At 38.1% G+C, this 17,325-nt stretch overlaps 1 protein-coding gene across 3 annotated transcripts in view; it reads left to right on the top strand.

Annotated features, from left to right (window-relative positions):
• FAR1 (fatty acyl-CoA reductase 1) overlaps positions 1-16,000 on the top strand; it is a 31,656-nt gene extending 15,656 nt beyond the window's left edge. For 2 of the 3 annotated variants that reach the window (XM_079310164.1, XM_079310165.1), the window contains exons 5-12: positions 472-649; positions 1,213-1,257; positions 1,360-1,478; positions 1,919-1,986; positions 3,479-3,650; positions 9,741-9,870; positions 11,074-11,201; positions 13,046-16,000. In XM_079310164.1, the coding sequence (XP_079166290.1) occupies positions 472-649; positions 1,213-1,257; positions 1,360-1,478; positions 1,919-1,986; positions 3,479-3,650; positions 9,741-9,870; positions 11,074-11,201; positions 13,046-13,208 (1,003 nt within the window). In that variant the 3' untranslated portion in view covers positions 13,209-16,000. Of the gene's footprint in view, positions 1-471; positions 650-1,212; positions 1,258-1,359; positions 1,479-1,918; positions 1,987-3,478; positions 3,651-3,968; positions 4,138-9,740; positions 9,871-11,073; positions 11,202-13,045 lie in introns of all 3 variants that reach the window. The other variant, XM_079310163.1, reaches the window with a different exon arrangement.
• The last annotated feature ends 1,325 nt before the right edge of the window (positions 16,001-17,325 follow it).

Raw genomic sequence — 17,325 nt, 5'->3', positions numbered from 1 at the left:
GGGAAGCAAGATGAAATGGTGAGATATAACTAATTTAAAGGGAGACATGCTGACCAGCTTGCTTCAGGGGTGGTGTGTGATTGCTCACCACCACAAAGGTGGAGGGCATGCTAGTAATGACAATGGGACTCCCTTGTGGTATCAGTTTGTGGATCATAATGCAGTGAGCCCATGTTGCAAAGACTAATTTGCTGTGTCTGCACTCCATCTTTGAGAACCTGGTTGGCAGAATTTGGGTTATTGTAAAGGAGTGTGCTGCTTGTCTGTTATAAATGAATTACCAGGCCAAAAACTAAATGCCAATATTCTTCATTTAATGGACACTGAATGTTCAATTATCTTTTTTCTGAGAAACTTGTGTCCCTTCTTCTTTAAATGATTAAAAACCAGTAACTTCACCATTTCACAGCCCACCTCCCCAGTGAAGCAGCATGCAGCAATTGACCCTTGCTTCTTGTTTTGTTCCTTTAGGTGGATGGATGATGACCTAGTGAATGATATCACTCCTAAGCTGTTAGGCAAAAGACCCAACACCTACACATACACAAAAGCCTTAGCTGAATCCGTGGTGCAGGAGGAAGGTGCAAAGTTAAACATTGCCATTGTGAGGCCATCCATCATTGGTGCCAGCTGGAAGGAGCCTTTTCCTGTAAGTCCCTGGGTTGTCACCTGGCCACCTTGCTGTGGGCTGTAGGACACACTGGGAGCCTCTTTATCCAGTGTAAAATCTTGGACCATGAAGTTTTGTCTTGGTTGCTTCTGGATGACTGAGAACAGTGTACAGTGTCTAAATACTGTCATCAAAGCTGAGCAAGAATGTTTTGGTTGATAAATGAAAAACACCCGAGTTGCTAGTATTTTTAGACTAGCTTGAATACTTTGAAGATAAACATATTTTTATGGATAATTGCAGTTTATTCACTAAGAAATAAATAAGCATCTCTCTCAGAAGGGTCATGGTGTCCTACACGTAGATCTCTTGTCTGAGTTACTTGTTACATCACCAGAGTTTGCTATGGAACAACTTTGTTTAGTGACAAATTGGAATTAAAAAAATGGAATGGAATGACAAATGGAATTAAAAATTTTCCTCCTCTTTGGTCTCCTCTTCCTCCACCCCTAACACATGTAGCAACTGCTCAAGTTTTCACTTGAAGCTGCTGATTTCAGTACACTGTAACCAAATCCTTTCCATCTCCCCTTTCCTAATAGGGCTGGATTGATAACTTCAATGGACCTAGTGGTATCTTCATTGCTGTAAGTAATGGATGTGCTTAATTTTCCCCCCTCCTCTTGGAAGGCAGAAAAGCTTCATATGTTTTACTTCTGGCTGTTCTGTCTCTTGTTTTGTTCTTCAAGGCAGGAAAAGGAATTCTCCGAACAATGAGAGCTTCCAACGATGCATTAGCAGATCTTGTCCCAATAGATGTTGTTGTCAATACAACACTAGCTGCAGCCTGGTATTCTGCAATTAACAGGTATAAATGGTGACAGAGGAGAGTGCTGAATATTTGGAAATGGGGTTGTGTATTTATTAAACCAGTTTTGTGTTCCTCAGGACAAAGGAATCTAAGGTTCTGACAGTGTTAGTCTCTCAAAGTGTAACTTGCTCATGCCAGAGGAATCATCTCCTGCTGATGATATGAGTTTATATCTGAAAATTCTTTCCTGGGTCTTGTTTGTAATCAATGCAGCCTGCAATAATGTAGGTGATGCTCTCTCTGAAATAAAAGAAATATGATAATTAAAGGAGAAAAACCTGAAAGATGCTATAGCAAAAAAATTGACTATAAGACTGATGCTTTCTGCTTGATATAAATGATGCTGTTGAGGGAAAAGATAATTTTGGGCATCTCTTCTGTGTTTCTAAAAGGTTGCTTTTTTTCAAACTTGCTCTTTTATCTTTTTTCCCTCTCAGACCAAGAAAAGTCATGGTGTATAACTGTACAACAGGTGGCACCAATCCTTTCCACTGGAGTGAAGTTGGTATGCCATGTTTCTTTTTTCTCATTAGCCTTAATAAAAAAAAAGTCAAATAGGTTATAATTAGTAAACCATAATGCATTTCTATTTTTAAAACTGATATTTTAGCCATACCTCTCAATTTTGCAGTGAATTGTGCTTTCTCATTAGCTTCCATTTTTAATTCTCTCCCCCCCCTGCAACATTACCTCCATTTCATCTGGTTCTTATTAGTATTTTTTTTTATTTGTTACTCTTATTCCATTATAACTTAAGCTATGGGAGAGCTGATATTTCTGTTTGCTGTTGCCATGACCTAATCCACAGTGTGTGGAGAGAAAAGTGTTGCTCAGAGACCAGTAGTGATGCTGGGTGTAATGCCAATGTCAATAAATACTTATGAAAAAACTTATATGAATAAGCAGCCCACAAATGTTTTTTACATCTGCATAATTGAAAGGTCTGGTAATAGTTTTGTCCTTGTGTAGCTCTTTGTGTTTGCCTTAAGCTGATTGTTGGTTGAGGTGGCTTTTTTAATATTCAGATTGTTGCATGTCACTTCAACAGTTCCATCTGCAGGGAAGAGTAGCCTGTAAGGAAATATGATTGCCTATTTTCAACTCTAAGATATCCTGATTAGGATGTAACCTACAGACCAACAGCTTTGTAATAGTTTGTTATAAAGAACAATGCAAGCTGTTTGGCATAGTAAAACCATTTCCTAGAGTTCAGTGTTTTGAAGCTCCAATTATTATTCTTTTTTCTTTCAGTTAACCTCAATACTTACATCTATTTTACTTGCTTTTGCCTATTTTACATGGATCTGTAGTTGCAAACAGTATTGCTTCAATTAAACATGTAAAATTGCTGACTTCACTTATATCCCAGTTTCAATCAGGGTATTTAAGTGCTGTCTATAAACAACAGCATAAAGTTGTAAGAGAATATTAAAAGGAGAGGTGAATTTCCACATAACTTTTAAAGACCCTGATCCTGCAATATCTGTTATGTACTGAATTTACAGGTGATATCAAGAATTTCTCATGGAGTCCCACCCTAATTCCTTTTTTCTTAATGCCTAAATTTGGATAAATTGGTTGAAAATGTCATTTCAAATCCGTTCAGATGTCTGCAGAGTCCTCAATCTGTTTTAAAATTCTTCACACAAGCGATCAGAATAACCCTCTTCATGAAATATAGATGACTATTTAAATAGCTTTACTCACTCTATAAACTGAAATTGCTGTCAGTGTTTGAAACTTCTAAAGTAGTGAACAGGAACAGAAAGAGAGAAGCTACAATAAAACATGGCACTGAAGGGGAAGGCAGAAACCACCTCTTGATTATAGTAAAAACCAGTTCAATAGTGTTTTGAGTTAAAAGCTTATAAATTGTATTTTCTGTGCGTTGTAGAAGATTTAGGGAGGTTATTTAAATGAGACACTGTAATGTGCTGTGAGAAACATTACATTTTACATGGTGATTATCGAAGCTGTTGTGCAACTTCTCTTCTCAGAATACCATGTAATTTCCACTTTCAAGAGGAACCCTCTCGAGCAGGCCTTCAGACGGCCCAATGTAAATCTAACTTCCAATCACCTTTTATATCATTACTGGATTGCTGTAAGCCATAAGGCCCCAGCATTCCTCTATGATACCTACCTCAGGATTACTGGAAGAAGCCCAAGGTAATGGTGACTGCCTCTGCTTTGCTTGTTCCTCTGACTTTTAAACAAAACTGTGATGTGTGTTGGTTTTATTTTATTTTTGGAATGTTTTGTGACTAAAATTCAACCTTTTTTTTTTTTTCCTGAGAACAGGTCCTCGAATTCAAAGTGACTTTGAACTTTCTAGCAAAAATGAGAATGTTTTTTTTTTTTTTTTTTGTTGAATAGTTTAGGGGTTTGAGCAGTCAAGGTAAAGAGAATTTAAAGATACAGAACGAGTGATGTTTGTTGTTGGATAATAAATACTAAAAATGTGTCGATCCTTATTTTTTCCCACAGAGTACTGCATGAGTAACAATTACAAGCTGTATCCATTAGACAATGTAGCAAGAATCCCCGGGTTTAAGTTCTCCACCAGCCCCCTGTTGTATCACTGGCGCTGTGCTGAGGCCTTTATTGTGATTTTTTTCTATGATGTTTTGCTCATATTGACAGGTCGGAAACCACGGTAAGAGGCACAGGGCTAAAAATATCTTGCCCATAAGGTGGTGGAGACTTGTAAAGAAGACATGGCCTGGGCACTGTCTAGGTTTACTAACTATGCAATAAGAATCCAGTGGCTGCATTTTGGAGGGTTTAATGACTGGCCTAGCAATGCTGTCCAAGACATGTCTTGGATCAGAATCCTAGTCTGTCATTAAACTCCAGGAAGTGGCTTGTGTTGAGGTGGTTGTTGCTTTTATAAACTGAAAATGGAATGGGGAAATGAGCTTTTAATTGCAGATTATTCCTGTAGATGATACAAATTGACCTGCTGTGTTGGTTTGTATCATCTCAACATTCCATTCAGTTTATAATGTTTAGTGGTGAAAATAACAGGCTGAACTAAACCATGTAGAAGCAATATAAGGTACCACTTCAATTTGTTTCAGATTTGCCAAGCCATATGACCTTAAAATGTAACATAAGCAATGAGTTCACAAACATTTGCCTTCAGGGTATAAAACCTCCACTGTGGTGACAGTGTATTAACACAAATGAGTACCAATCTGTTGTCCTGGAGCTTAAGTGTGTCTCACAAGGAGGGTGAAAGCTTTGAAACACAGCACTGGATGAGTAGAAAGGAGATGTGTAAATGGTTGGTAGGGAAAAACCTCTCAGCTGCAACAGGATCATACTTAGAGTGCTGGCAGTCAGCTGTGCCTGTATAATAAAACTTTTTCATGTGGGAAGATTAAGATTTTCAAGTCCTAGCTTCTAGGTTCTCTTCCATTTTTCAAGTTATTTTCAATAAAAATTGATAGAAATTCCCTGACAAATATGAAAACTTCATCCCTCCCTAAAATAGTTACTCTATAAATGCCAGTGTCCTGTCTTGTGCATGGCTGGGAAGGAGTGCTGCCAGAATCCTGTCAGGCTTTGAAAGGCAGCTGCTCTGCTGAGTGTTTGACCAGTGGGAGTAAAATGAGGCTGTGAATAATCATGCTGTTTAGAATATTCAGCTTAGTTTTATATTCTGACACTGGGAGTGTTGAATCTTGTTTTTGCTTTTCCTGGAGTTCTTCTGTGATGTCTAAAGATGGAATTTAGGACTTTGATCACTGCTGGTGACATTATTACTTTACAGAATAGAAAATAACTTTTCACTGATATGAATATTCCTACTTAGCTTACTATGACAGTGATTGGATGAGTTTCCTATGATGCACAAGATTCCAGTTTGGAGAAAAGATGGCAGACTGAACTAAACCAAGCTATTGTTCAGTTACAGCTTTAAACTGGCTACACAGCCCATTTGCAGGAATGCAGCTTTCACTAGCCAGCACTCTTCTCTGTTTTTTTTTAAAGCATTTAAAAATGGGAGCCTGCAACAGAAGCAGTAAAAGCAAAGGAATACTTGGATGCAGGAAGATGTGCAGTGTTGAATCCTAATGGAACAAGCTAGTGTTTAATAATACAAGAATTTTGAGACAAATCTCTGAAGCTGCTTTAGCTGCTGGGCTGCAGGGGTGTACTGCTGTTGCTGTGGTCATTTTGTCTGTTGATAGAATAGTAATAATTACCAGGTAGCATGTACCCAGAAGCTTCTAAAGGCTTGGAAACACTGTTGGATATTCTTAAACTTGATATAATGCTGTTCTGAGTGAAGGAGGACTGGCTTCTTTAAAAATGTGACCTTTTCCACTGTGATCTAGCAGTAAAGTAAAAATGTGATAAAATCAGCAGAAGAAAATACAAATACTCTGCTAACCTGCTTTTACGTGGGTGGGTGCTTGCCCTCTCTGTGCTGAGTACACATAAATCTCTATTTTGTACAATGCAAGAAAAATAAGTAATGAAATCACTGTGCAGGTTTAACTGCACTCTTGTCATACCATTAGGATATTGAGCAATGCATTAGGATAATGTGCAATTGAATGACAATTTTTATCAAGTAGAAGAAAAGGAAGAAATTAAAAACAGATCAGGTCTGTGACCCTTCAGAACGAAATGATTGTGTTAACAATAATAATAAAAATTAAAACCAAAAATCTTCTATTTTCAAAGCACTTATCTGTTGTAGTCTTTCTGCAATGTGAAGTCATTCTTTTGCACCTCACTTGTGGAAACAATGTTTTTGATGATATGGGAATGTTTTTGCTGTTTTTTGCATCTAGTTGAAGGTGTCTTGAATTTAACGATTCTCTGATAATATTAAAAGGTAAGGGAAGGAAGAAATAACCTATATAATATTTCTTCCAAATTTGTATAGAAAGAACATGTACAAAAATGTCACAATGAAGATTTAATATTTTATAGTAAAAAATGCTCTAGCATTGTGTAATTCTGTAAATAGTGGTGATAAACCTGAGCATCCAAATTTCCAGGTAGTTTTGTTGGTAGCTTATACTTAGTTGCATAGCAAAGCTTATTAGTTGTCTAATTATCTTTAATGCAAGGCCTAGTTTGCTCCTGTAACTTTGCATAGTGCTTAGCATGACAGAACTGTGTGTTATTTAAAAGCACTTTGGTATATTTGAAATGTTAAAGCCTTTAAAAATGCACACCAAGCAGATCTCCCCAGTTGCTCTGAGAAAATAGCATGTGAAATATTTATGAAATATTTAAAGTTGTAGTTCAGAGGTTTCTGCAGCAATTCTTCTCTTCCTGCTTTTTAGAAAGTGAAAGCAAAGGTTGTATGGAGGGAGTGTGAAATTAGGTCTTTTACATCTGTCCTTTCAATCTAAAGCTTCCTAAAACTGGAAGCACCTTTTGTGTAGTTACTGTCTTACCAACCACAAATGAGTCAGGAGCATAATCATGTTAAATAGATCAATACATTTTTATCTCTTCACAGTGCTTAAATTGTGTGCTAACAGCAACCACAGAGCTGTTGGAAAGATAAGAATTCACTAGTGTCTTAGAGTTCACAATTCACAGGTGAAAAATGTGAACAAAGACAAATCTAAAAGCTTGTTCTATTTTTATTTTTTTTTTTTAGAGGAGTCTCTATTAAAAAGTAATTACCTGTACTGCTTCTGCAGGGACTGCAGACTGGCAGCCTATAGATCCACTGAGGGATCAGTTCCATTGTGTGACTTTGTGCTGGGTTTTGAGTTGTGTGTGTTGCCATTCACAGGAGGAATATGGTGAATATTAATTGAAGTTCAAGCTTAGTCTGCCAGAGCTAAGTGTTCACTAAAGGACACTCATTGCTGGCATCTCTCAATGTCACCAGGCTGCTTTTCCTCCCCACAAAGAGAGGTGTAGTTTCCTGTTGATTTAGTGCAAACCAGCAAAGTGTCACAGAGAAACTTGGTCCAACTGTCGTTGATTGGGCAGCTGAGATAATGTGGAGAATTGGGTTCTTTGGGCTGGTAGAGAAAGAAACTAACCCTACAAAGAAAAACAGTTTTTCCCTTGATGAGTTGAATCTGCTGGTTCTCTGGTCAGTCACTAAATCCAATTTGAGTTGGAGGGAGGGAGGGAGGGGAAAAAACCTCTTTTAAGCTTTTTTTTTTTTTTTTTTTTTTCCTATAATCAGCTTAGCTAAGCTCTAAAATCATATCCATGAGCAGAGACAAAAAGAATCCCAGCAGACTCTTTGCATTAGTTTAAATTTAGTTTGGTTTTTTTTTTAGAAAAGGTTGAAAACCAATGTCAGTGTCCAGAAACAAGTTCAAAATATACACTTATCTAATCAGGTATTCATTTGCTCAGTTAGTATTTAGCAGAGGCACAAGGTCTTTAAAACTGTGGCAGTCAAAGCACTCTAAAATTCAGCTGCTGGTCCAGCTTAGCATAAGGGCACAGACTGGGAAAGTTCAAAAGGACAAGTCAGGTTAAATAATCTTCAGACTGTCAGTGGACAGAGCTCTGCAAAAAGGCTTAAATGCTGTTTGATTTTATCCAGGCTTTTAGCTCTGAGGTCTTTTTGGCTTATCTGGCCAGTGAGCTCTTTGCTTTCCAAGTTTTGAGTTATTTTCCTATTTTTTGATATAACTAACCTCCCTTTATTTTTTCCCCCCATTCAGTTTAGTCTTGTTTGCACAGGATGTTTTGGATGCAGAGTCTATATTCCCAATTATTTCTGCATCAGAGGAGCTCCAGTTCAACTCAGCCCCCACTGGTGCCACCTTGCCCAGCTGGTGTTTGAAAGCTCCTAGAGATGCTTAGGAATAAAATCAGCTGGTGGTTTAACATTTAAAGACATTTCTGAATTAGTAGATGTATTCCTATGAGGTTTAAAAAATTATTTATGCTTTTTGTGCTTTAGAGATGATTACATTTTTTCAGTGATCTCTGTGGTTTGTGTTGCTCCATACCCTGAGAAGAAAAAGAGGAAATGTTAATGTTTTAGATACTGAGATACCATCTGCTAGTGACAGTAAGGGACACTAATGCAATACAAAATAGTTTCTTCAGAAGAATTTCTGGGACAATGTGCTATATCCCTTCTACAAGTATGAATGCATCAAGGCAGCTTTCAGAGAAAAATAAGTTTGCTTTTATTGCTTCTATGACCTTTGCTGGCAAAATTTACCTCCAGAAAAGCATTTCCTGTTAGTTCTGGGTTCTGCTTTCTTTGCCTCCCTCCCCCTACCACTGTGCTTGAAATGATCACTGTCTTGCTATAAGGATCAAATTGGAAGCAGTTTTCCATTTCTGTGAGATGGAAATGCCTTGAGCATCCAAAGCAGGAATTTAATAGCATTAGGCCATGTGGTATTAGTTAGCACTTATTAAAATTGAGTGGCCATCTCTAACACTGAGACACTTGAAACAATTTTCTTGTCATAGATGTGGAAGCTTTGCATCTGAGAGGCCAGATGACTCTCACTCTTTTTTTTTTGGGCCACTTCAGATGGTATGATCAAAGAGAAACTTGCCCAAATTGATCCTTATAACATAATTTCTCTGTCTTACAAGTGATGATTTTATAGAGTTTCTTCTTCTGCATAATAAAGGATGATGGAAGGTATTTCTGCATATTTTGAAGTAGCCTAGAACACGATATGCTGTGATCTCTCTGTGCCCTTAAAAATTTTGCTGCCCTTAGCTGCTGGTGGTTTTAAGCCCTGATCTCTCAGTAACCATGATGAAAACCTCTGTTCTGTTACAGAGATGTGGTCTTGCACAATGTGCAGGGAGATCAGGGCAACTTTCTCCCTTGTTTAAGGGGAGATCCTGCACAGACATTTTGCTCTGTGCAATTTGAGACTTTTGTCAAGTCACACTCTTGAGTACAGCTAAATATTCCAGTGTGCTAAAGGGAAAAGGGTTACATCTCCCTATCCCAAACTAAGAGTTACCAACAGAAAACAACATATTGTTCCCCCTGATAAAAAAAGAAATGGTAATTTACTATTGCACTGGGAAGTAGGATTAGGGGAAAAAAAAAATGACTGTGATAATTTCTGGTTCTGTGCAGAAATTGGACAGCCAAAGTTCACTTCAATACTATGCAGAAATACCCTATTGATGTAAAATAAAGTGCTTTAGGTATAGAGCAAGATGGGATTTTTTGAGATGGGGGTGAGGGGCTGGAGGGTAAAAAACCTTATTGTGTATTTGATTATTTTAGCCAATCTTTCCCCCTGTAACCTGTCCCTTCCACACCTTGGATTGCAGGATGATGAAGACAATAACACGTCTTCATAAGTCCATGATGTTTTTAGAGTACTTCACAAGCAATTCTTGGACCTGGAGCACTGAGAACATGACTATGCTGATGAACCAGCTGACCCCAGAAGACAAAAAGGCAAGTGGCTGTGTGCTGGGGCCATGGGCATGGGAGGGGGAGCAGCTCAGCAGCCCAGGAGTGGATAAAGACCTGGACTAATGTGCAGCTCACCTAGGAGGAGCTCAGCACTCAGATGTGGGAAAGGCTCCACCAGTGAGGAGATGAGCAAGGGCAGGGAGAAGTGAAACAAGGATGTCAGTTTGTTGAGGGAGAAGGATAAGTTGTTTTTTCCCAGGTTTAACTTTACTCCTAATTTTTCCGACCTCCTCCACCAACAATGGCTCAGGTGCTCCAATTGAATTGAAACTTCCCTTCTGCTATGGCTTTGTTCTAAATATTCAGCAGAATAAAAATCACCAGTTACTGTTCTAAAAACTTATGCATTGGAAATTGGAACAGTTTTGTCATTCTTAAGATGTCTTTGCTGCTGAAGTGTTTTCTAGAATCAGTTCAGTAGTTAGATTCCAGAAAAGCTGCCAAATTTCTAAATCAGCTGTCTAAAAGTAAGAAATAAAATAGGTTTCGGTGATTCTTGTGTGGATGGTATTTCCACCCCTTCCTGTCCTCTTGCCTCCTCCTAGCAACTTGAGTTCAGGAAAAATTTGAAAAGCAAAATGCCCAACACCAGAGCTTTGAACTGTTAGTATTTTGAAAATGCTGCATTTTGTTGGGAGTTAAACATTGGTACAGTAGAATCTTGAGATGAGGGAGTTAAAACATCAGTAAATAAACTTGTGTATCAAATTCATCATTGTGATATTCTCTCCTGCAGAAGGCACTCAGATGGTTGTATTTAAAATATAACTGTGTAACTCTAAGCACAGATACAGAACCCTGCACTTACCAAACAGGGAATTTGGTACAGAGCAGTGTTTATTTTAGAGTACATTCAAATGATCTTGTTGCTTAAAAATAAATAACAAACTAGAAAATAGTTATTTTCAGAATGGAATTCCTTACAGACAGTTGAAATGGGAAAACTGAGAAAAGAGTGTTACTGCTGAGGAGGGAAAATAAGGCATGAAGTGATTGGAGGAGATATCTGGTGGCTAAACCAGAAATGGAGCCTAAATCTGGACTGCTTCTAGGATTTAGGATAGGATAACTCTCTTGTGTCAAAGCCAAATTGGATTGATCTGGAATAAAGGCATTTATTTTCATTTAAATTACGTAGAGGTGAATTTTTAGGCAACTGACAGTGGAAGCTTTTCTCTCACACAGACATTTAATTTTGATGTTCGACAACTACACTGGGCAGAATATATGGAAAATTACTGCCTGGGAACAAAGAAATATGTGCTGAATGAAGAAATGTCAGGCCTCCCTGCAGCTAGGAAACACTTAAATAAGTAAGTATCATCTTAATTTTTAAAAATTTATTACAATTTTATATTTTCTGTGCCCTCCATTTGTCCAGGTTTGCTTTTCCATGTAATGACTTAATTGTTATTAGCAACTATTTAAGTTCTCTACAATTCTTCTACATTTTCTAAAGCACATTTGCTGTGCTCCAGGGTTGCTGCCAGAGTTAATAGTTACAGTATCAGTCTAGGATCACTGGTGTGGATACTGTAATTTTTGATTTGGGTTTTTTTATTTTGCCTGAGTTGGATACTGTAATTTTTATTTGGGTTTTTGAGCTACGTGGTTACAGTCAGATGGCTCCTTGGGCAGGTTCAATAGGACAATAACTCTCCTGGGAATGTGATCTTTAGAGGCAAGGGAATAAACAGGCAGACACTCTGCACTTCAGAGCAGACACATTGGTGTTGGTGCTCTAGATCACCTTCTCTAGCTTAATTCCTGCCTTTTGGATGGATTGGGGTTATCCAGAATTCTATTAGCACAGTTGCCCTTTTTCTGTTCTTGGCTGATTCATCAAAGCAGCTGTAGACTTTCTGATTTATCTTTTTTAAGAGTGAAGGAAAAATCATCTTGTTTGCAATGCTCCATCACATCTGCAATCCTGACAGCACAAAGAGAAACAATCCAGGTCATGAATTGTGTTGTCATTCTAAAGAGGGGGTTTGGTGTATGTTAAAATGACAAAAACACTTTTGAAAGATAATATCTGTGATAATTGGGGAAATGCCCAAACAGGTGTCCCTTCCAGGTTGTTTTGTTTGAGTGTTTTTTAAAATTTCTATTTAGATGCCATTAAAAAGTGCTTAGAAATGATCACATAGTTGCTGTTCTTTGTGCAAAGGATCATGGTGAAAATGACACAAGAAAATCTTGTTTTCCCAGCTCTGAAGGTTGTAAGTGGATTGTTTAGCAAGAGGTTTAGATTCTGACTTACATTTATTCTGAGGTATTAATTTGGTCTTTTTTTGTTACCACCTAGTTCTTAACTCTAATCTGAATTTGGAGTCCACTGCCTTAGTATTAACCAGATTTGGCAGCCCAGGGGACATTTTACTCCAGGGAACCACTGGGTAGATTTGTTCCAAAAGTGGAAAAGTGTTGCTTTTGTAACACACACATTTAAACAGTTTTTCTCTGCAAATACGATTTGTAAAGGAACCCAACCTTACCTGTAAACAAGATAAAGGCAGTATTTCCCTTAAAAGAGCTGCCTTTAAAATAGAAATTGTCACAATCTACTGAGCCAAAGAGATTGTTCTGTTTCTGAGAAATCCGAGCAAATTCTGGTTGCTCTACATGTGAGAAGATTGTTAAAAAGCACAGTTGCTCTGGAAGGTCACTCAGTTTATCCTACACTTTAAATATAGTTCCTTGAGAATTAAGCAGTTTAAAATTGCAGTGAAGAGGTTAGGTTCCTTAGCTGGAAAATCTGATGATGGGGTGAGGTTTGGTTTTTTTCCCTGTTCTTGTCATCGGTGGCAGTTGAAGTTACTTCTCTGTATTTCAGAAGTTTTAAATACGTGGTGGGGTGAAAGGAGGTTCAGAGTGTTAAATGTTTTTTTGGTTGGCAGCCTTCTGTAGGTGAGTTAATCTTCAGGAGGTTTGCATCAAGCAGCCCCAAAGCAGAAGTCCATGGGTGGTCTGCTCCTTTGTTTTTCATTCTGCTTTTCAGCAGTGTTTATTTCTCACTTTTATCATTCCTCATAACGTATCTCGAGATGAATAGATAAATTGTGTTCTACAGCAGGAGTTAATAGTTGGAGTGTTCTTTTTTCCTCAGAGTTTTGTGCTTTGCTGGCCCTCAGTGATGGTTTCTGTTTGTCCCCAGGTTAAGGAACATTCGCTACGGCTTCAACACGATTCTGGTGATCCTGATCTGGCGCATCTTCATCGCCAGGTCACAGATGGCAAGGAACATCTGGTACTTTGTGGTCAGTCTGTGTTACAAGTTCCTCTCCTACTTCAGAGCCTCCAGTACAATGAGGTACTGAGGAAGAGGATTTGGCATTAGGACATCTATGCATATGGTGGTCTAAGTGCACAAACCCTGTACCATGTAGTCATCTCACATTTCGTGAAGCATAATTTCATTTTTAATTGAAATAAGCGGTATGGTATTTGTAACGTTAGCTGTGTATCTTCCTGGAAACAGAGCAAATCAAAAGGGCAAGTGCCACACTGAATTGGCTTAGAAAAGCATTTAGATACCTTTAACTCTTTGACCTGACATTAGACCACTGACCAACATAACTGTGCAATTTGGAACGTGTTTGATCAGAATCTGCCTTAACATGATTTCTTTGAAGTTTTACTCCACGTTGAGCAAGATAAATATTGGCATAGTAGATACTAGTTGCTGTAGACCTATTTATTTGAAATTCTTCTAAATTACAAAGGGTTTTGCAAGTTGCAAAAGTGTACAAATGACTCTGGATCTCCTGAAATAAAGCAATTGAGAACTTTTGTAATTTGTCTTTAGGTTTTGCCACTTCTTCCCTTCCCCTCAAAGTAGGGATGCGACTATGGTGCCTCCTTTGCTTTAAAAGAAAAAAAAGAAATTAAAAAATGAACCAACCTTCCTTATTTACTGAAAGGCCTTTTGTATCTCTGGGCTTCAGAATGCACTTTGTGATTTGGTTCTGTGCTTGACCCTGGCTGTGTCCACTTTGCATTTGTGTCAGCATGAACAATTTGCTACTCTGAAAGCAGAATTGATCCTTGCATTGAGCAGGTAAAAGGAAGTGTTACCCAGAGAGGGGCAAATAAAGTCATTGACTGTCTTCTTTTTAATGATTTTTTTTTTTAATTGAGAACACAGAGCCAGCACTTCTGACTTGAAAGGGTAAATGTAATGAAAAGGAATTTATTATGCTTGATTGCTATTTATATTGCTGGTCATACTAGCTGGACAAGCTGTAGACTTTCATTAAGAGATACACCTGTTTTCTGGCTGTAAGCAATGTTAGCAAATACTTCAAGAAGTAATTTTTTTTTTCAAAATCTCTGAACTGTTAAATTTGATGCATGGTTAACACCAATGCACAAGCACACTTTCTCAACCCTGCCCTAGTAAAACCTCATTTCACTGGGCAAGCAGAATAAGATGCACCTTGCTCCAAAATTAATAGATGTTAACAGTTCTTCCATTAACTTAAATTATTAGGTTTAAACCTGAAGAAATATGTTTTGGGGTTTTGTTTTTTTTTTTTCTGCATGTTTTTCTGTTTGTTTCAGTAAGGAAGACATTTGTAAAAATGGCAAGTTGTAAAAAAAGATCAAATCCTTGTTTCTTCAATCCAAGGCAATACATGAAGCTCCCTTTAAATTTTGATTGCACAGATTTGAGAACACTGTAGTGTTCCTGTGGTTCATGCACTGACCAGCACCCTTGCCCAGTGTTTGTTCATTCAAATCAGTTTGTACTGATGAATTTGTTCTTGAATCTGCCTGAAAAGGCAAATAATTACACAAGAACTACATTATACTTGCCCTTGGTAGTTTTTTGTCCTATTGAATTAAATTTGTAAAGAACTTATTTTGCTATTCTTCTAAAAACTCTTACTTTGAAGAGAACACCTTTCCTGCAGGTGTAGATCTCATTTTGAAAAGATAATGGCTTCCTTGTTGAAGCTAAATATTCTGTAGTAAGTAGTTGAGCTGTAATTCCTTTTTAAAATTACTGGTGTATATATAAAGGTAGTGATGAAAAGCCTGAATGGTCTAGGACCACACCTTGTGTGAGAGACCTCTGACTGTGGCTGAAATCATTTAAGGCTTCTGTGCTTGGAGATGTTACACTTTACCAGATGCAGTAGGGGTATGACATTTTTTAGCTGCCTCCCCAAGTGTCTCACTAGGCCTGAAAGTATGCTGAAGCATTCCTGAATTCTAGACTTTATTCAGAGGGGCATAAATGTGCACTGACATCCATCAATGTCCAGTGACAGCCCATGTTGGCACGTGGCTGAAGTTTGCTGAGGATAAGTGCATCATACTCTGAAAGTTACTCTGTGAAACAATCCATGTAGGAATTTTGGTTGTTTCTAACTATAAACATAATATATGAACATGATGACATGATACTTCAAATGTTGATTTGTTAATACTGAGAGAAACTATGAAGCCAATGAACTGATTACTTCTGGTCCAGGACACTGCTTAGAAATTTACTCTTTTGGATAAATAACAAAGAAAGGGATTACTTTAAGCCTAAGCTTATTTAACCTCTACACTAACATTTGCCAATTTAGAAACCCATTTTTCCCCTCTTTGGAGACTTGTTCTGTGCCCTGTTGGTATTTTACACCAATTCATCAGTCACCCTATTGAACAGTGTCACATTAATTCTGCTGGTTTTGTCACTCCCTGTGGTCAGTCTGTGAAATTCTACCTGGAACTATTGGGTTTTTTCATATGGGGAGCCCTGTCCTCCTGCAGTTCTTCACCCCAGTGGTTGCACATAAAGGATGTTGGTCAGAAATATACTGGAACTATAGTTTGGTCCATGAAGGCAGACTCAGTGTTTTGACTGGCAAGTTACAGGAGGGGTATCAGCTGGTTAATAGGAAGAGGAACAGACTGAAACAACATTATCACTGAACTGTTACTGGTATTTAAATTGGGGACCAGGAAAAAAATTACATTTTCCTGTAATGTTTTTCTCTGCTGTAGGAACAGATGTTCAGAAACAAATGCTAAATCTGTGAGCTTTTATAAGACATAAACAGAAATATTGGGTGCCTTTGTTTGTAAACCAAAAATAAACAAATCCCTTGAAAGTGTTGTCACAGTGTTTATTGTATCTTTTTATGTTGCTTAGTCTAATTTGTGCAAAATCCCCAGATAATTTAAATGCTATCTTAATATGCATGAACATGCTGTTTTCTTTTGTGAGAAACCATGAAAATCCAGTTATTGACTAATGTGCATTTTAAAAAAGGCAAAGCAGAAAACCTACCAAATCCCCAGAATCTAAACCTTTATGAGCTGGTATCAGAACACAGGGTGAGGTGTCCCTGGTCATGGTGATTTTTTGTGTGTCAGCCTCTTTTCCCCCCACTGTCATTGCTTGTTTGTTTGTACTATTAGTTTCACATTTGTTTAAATAGTATGAATCTGCATTTTCATGTGGTTTAAAAAAGGTACTGTGGTTTTGCAGAAGCTTCAGGGTTAACATTAAGAAGCTCCAGTTATTTATGGCATTTTGTGATGATGGAGGGAAAGGTAGCATTAAGTTAGTGCATCACCAAAGTGCTGTGGCTTTTTGTATTTTTAACCTTTATTTCTTGGAATATCCAGTTTTCACAGATTACTCTTTTTTTTTGCCAAGAATACAATCCTAAAGATCTGCAAGCTATGGTGTTTAGGATCTGCCAGCTTTAAGCTTTACCTTTCCTTTAAGACTAAAAAAACCAAACTGAGATGGTTTTTGTTGGTCTGAAATTCAAACTTGGAAGCAAAGAGCCAAAAGGTTTTAAGATGCTGACCCCCATGTCTTGTTGAACATTTTGCCATTTCTTTGTAGTACAGTATTGAATCCTGTGCTGAGAGGCAGAGAACAGGTTTGTAAAGGTAACTTGGATTGAGAAGCACCCAGCACTGAGCTGGGGAGTAAAACTTCTCATAATTGAATATATTTCCCTGTTGAGCAGCCTTGACAACAGAAATGAAGAAAAGCCACCAGAGAACCTCTGCTCTGGAGAAATGTATTGAAGTGTATTTTTGTTTGTCAATCTTTGTGCTGAAGCAGGGGCAGTTTTTGCCTGGCCCGGAGACACTGGCTGTGTGTTTGAGCAAATCCTTAGATTTGGAGCTGATGGGAATTGTCAGCTCTTACTCTCAAGATGTGCAGTGCCACTGTAAATTTAGAAGCACAGGTTGACAGCTCTCACCACTTGCAGCTCCAGGCTTCCTTCCTCTCCTGTGGAGCACTGCTCAGCCCCTCAGGCAGCTCTGGCCTCCTTTCTGCCTGCAGAGTTAAAGGTTGTGTAACTGAGCTGCTGCTCTGCCATCTCCAACTAAATTTAACCCTGCTTCCACTCCCAGGATATTTATAAATGCTTTTCTCCTCCCTGTTATCTCAGAGCTTTTCTTCAGTGCAGGAGCTTG

Source organism: Erithacus rubecula (assembly GCF_903797595.1).
Source record: "Erithacus rubecula genome assembly, chromosome: 6".
NCBI classification, from domain to species: Eukaryota; Metazoa; Chordata; class Aves; order Passeriformes; family Muscicapidae; genus Erithacus; species Erithacus rubecula.
Note: the sequence above shows the minus strand (reverse complement) of the source record. Positions and strands in the feature narration are given on the sequence as shown.